Here is a 1435-nt window from a genome sequence, read left to right on the forward strand (position 1 = left end):
CCCTATCTCTAAGGGAGAGCCCAGCCACCCTACGGAGGAAACTCATTTCAGCCGCTTGTAGATTTCAATTAACATATTTTCATGTAGCGGAGAAAAGCATCGCCTTTCTCAGTAAAGGTGCTTCCATTGGAGGCAGAAGGAGTTTGGGGATTATCTGATCTGGTGGATCGGTGCTGCATTCGTTCAGGTACTCCTAACTAAAGTGTTGGGAATCGTGTCGTTTCCTGGATGCCATAAAAACGGCGTCCTGCTGCAGCTGCATGATCTTTGTCCTTCTGACAGCTGGAAAAAGAGACGCTGATCTTTCTGTACACAGACCTTGCCTATGGATGGGGTTAGAGGGGATGCTTAGTCCATGCTGACAGCAGATGGTTGCAGGCGGGGTCGGTGGAGGCCCCTGGTTGTGATGCTGCTCTGCTTTGACAGGGGGGTGTTCTGTGGGACTCCCACTACAGGACGCCTCGGCCGCTCAGTCACCCATCCGGCTCTAATGTCTCAGCTCTGCCCTCTGATTGGCTGAAGGCTTCTTCCTCTATCTGTGGTGAGTTTCACAACGCTTTGCTTCATGGTCAAGCAGAGCTGACACGCGCGTCCTATTTCACCTCCTGGATGGAAATGACTAACCCTGCGAGGACCTGATGAGCTCCTCAGTGATTGGCTCTGATGTGTGAAGCATGGCCTTGGTATTTACCCACCTGGTTGCCCACCAAGAGGAGGTGTTCTCCCAGCAGGAAGTCTTTCAGCATGTCCTCCATCACCATCATGTGCTGCAGAGACGACACGTGAGAAAAGCTCAGAACAGGGTAAGGTTACACACCATGTCTCTTCTTCTTCTTCTCATAAACACGTTTCTAATCTGGAAACAGGTCAGAGCCGAAGTAGGCCTCCCTCTCTCCTCTCATCCTGTCTTCTCATCCTCAAACACCTAGAAATGGGACAGAGCGAAGGCCGAGAGGACATGAATCTGGGTCGCATGCCGTCATTTCCTGTGTTTGGCCCGTTTCAGGCCATCCTGCGGTTTAGTCATGCAGGGTGACGCTGACCAACCCTGATGACAATGTAAACGAAAACTGGGAAATGTGGAAATAGCTGCAATCAGACGTTGTCATCCAGAGCTGGAGGCTTTTAAACATCTGAGTTTCTAAATTCAGCTCAGTGAGAGCAGAGGCGTTAAATCTCAGTCCCAGCTAAGGGAAAACAACCTCACTGTCTACAGTAGCCATTCAAAAAATCCCCACTTTGCTTTGGGTCCTTGAATGGCCCTTGGATGGACCTTGGATGGCCCTTGACTGTTCCTTGGAGGGCCCTTGGATGGCCCTTGACTGTTCCTTGGATGGCCCTTGACTGTTCCTTGGAGGGCCCTTGGATGGCCCTTGACTGTTCCTTGGATGGCCCTTGACTGTTCCTTGGAGGGCCCTTGGATGGCCCTTGACTG

General features: G+C 51.5%; 1 protein-coding gene across 1 annotated transcript in view; it reads right to left on the reverse strand.

Moving 5' to 3' along the window:
* Nucleotides 1–1435, reverse strand: part of vwa8 (von Willebrand factor A domain containing 8) — a 107069-nt gene that overhangs the window by 69279 nt on the left and 36355 nt on the right. The window contains exon 19 of the mRNA XM_015402540.1: nt 696–767. Coding sequence (XP_015258026.1) covers nt 696–767 — 72 coding nt within the window. The remainder of the gene's footprint in view (nt 1–695; nt 768–1435) is intronic.

The sequence above is a fragment of the Cyprinodon variegatus genome, unplaced genomic scaffold (assembly GCF_000732505.1).
Source record: "Cyprinodon variegatus isolate N-32 unplaced genomic scaffold, C_variegatus-1.0 Scaffold1364, whole genome shotgun sequence".
Taxonomy (NCBI): domain Eukaryota; kingdom Metazoa; phylum Chordata; class Actinopteri; order Cyprinodontiformes; family Cyprinodontidae; genus Cyprinodon; species Cyprinodon variegatus.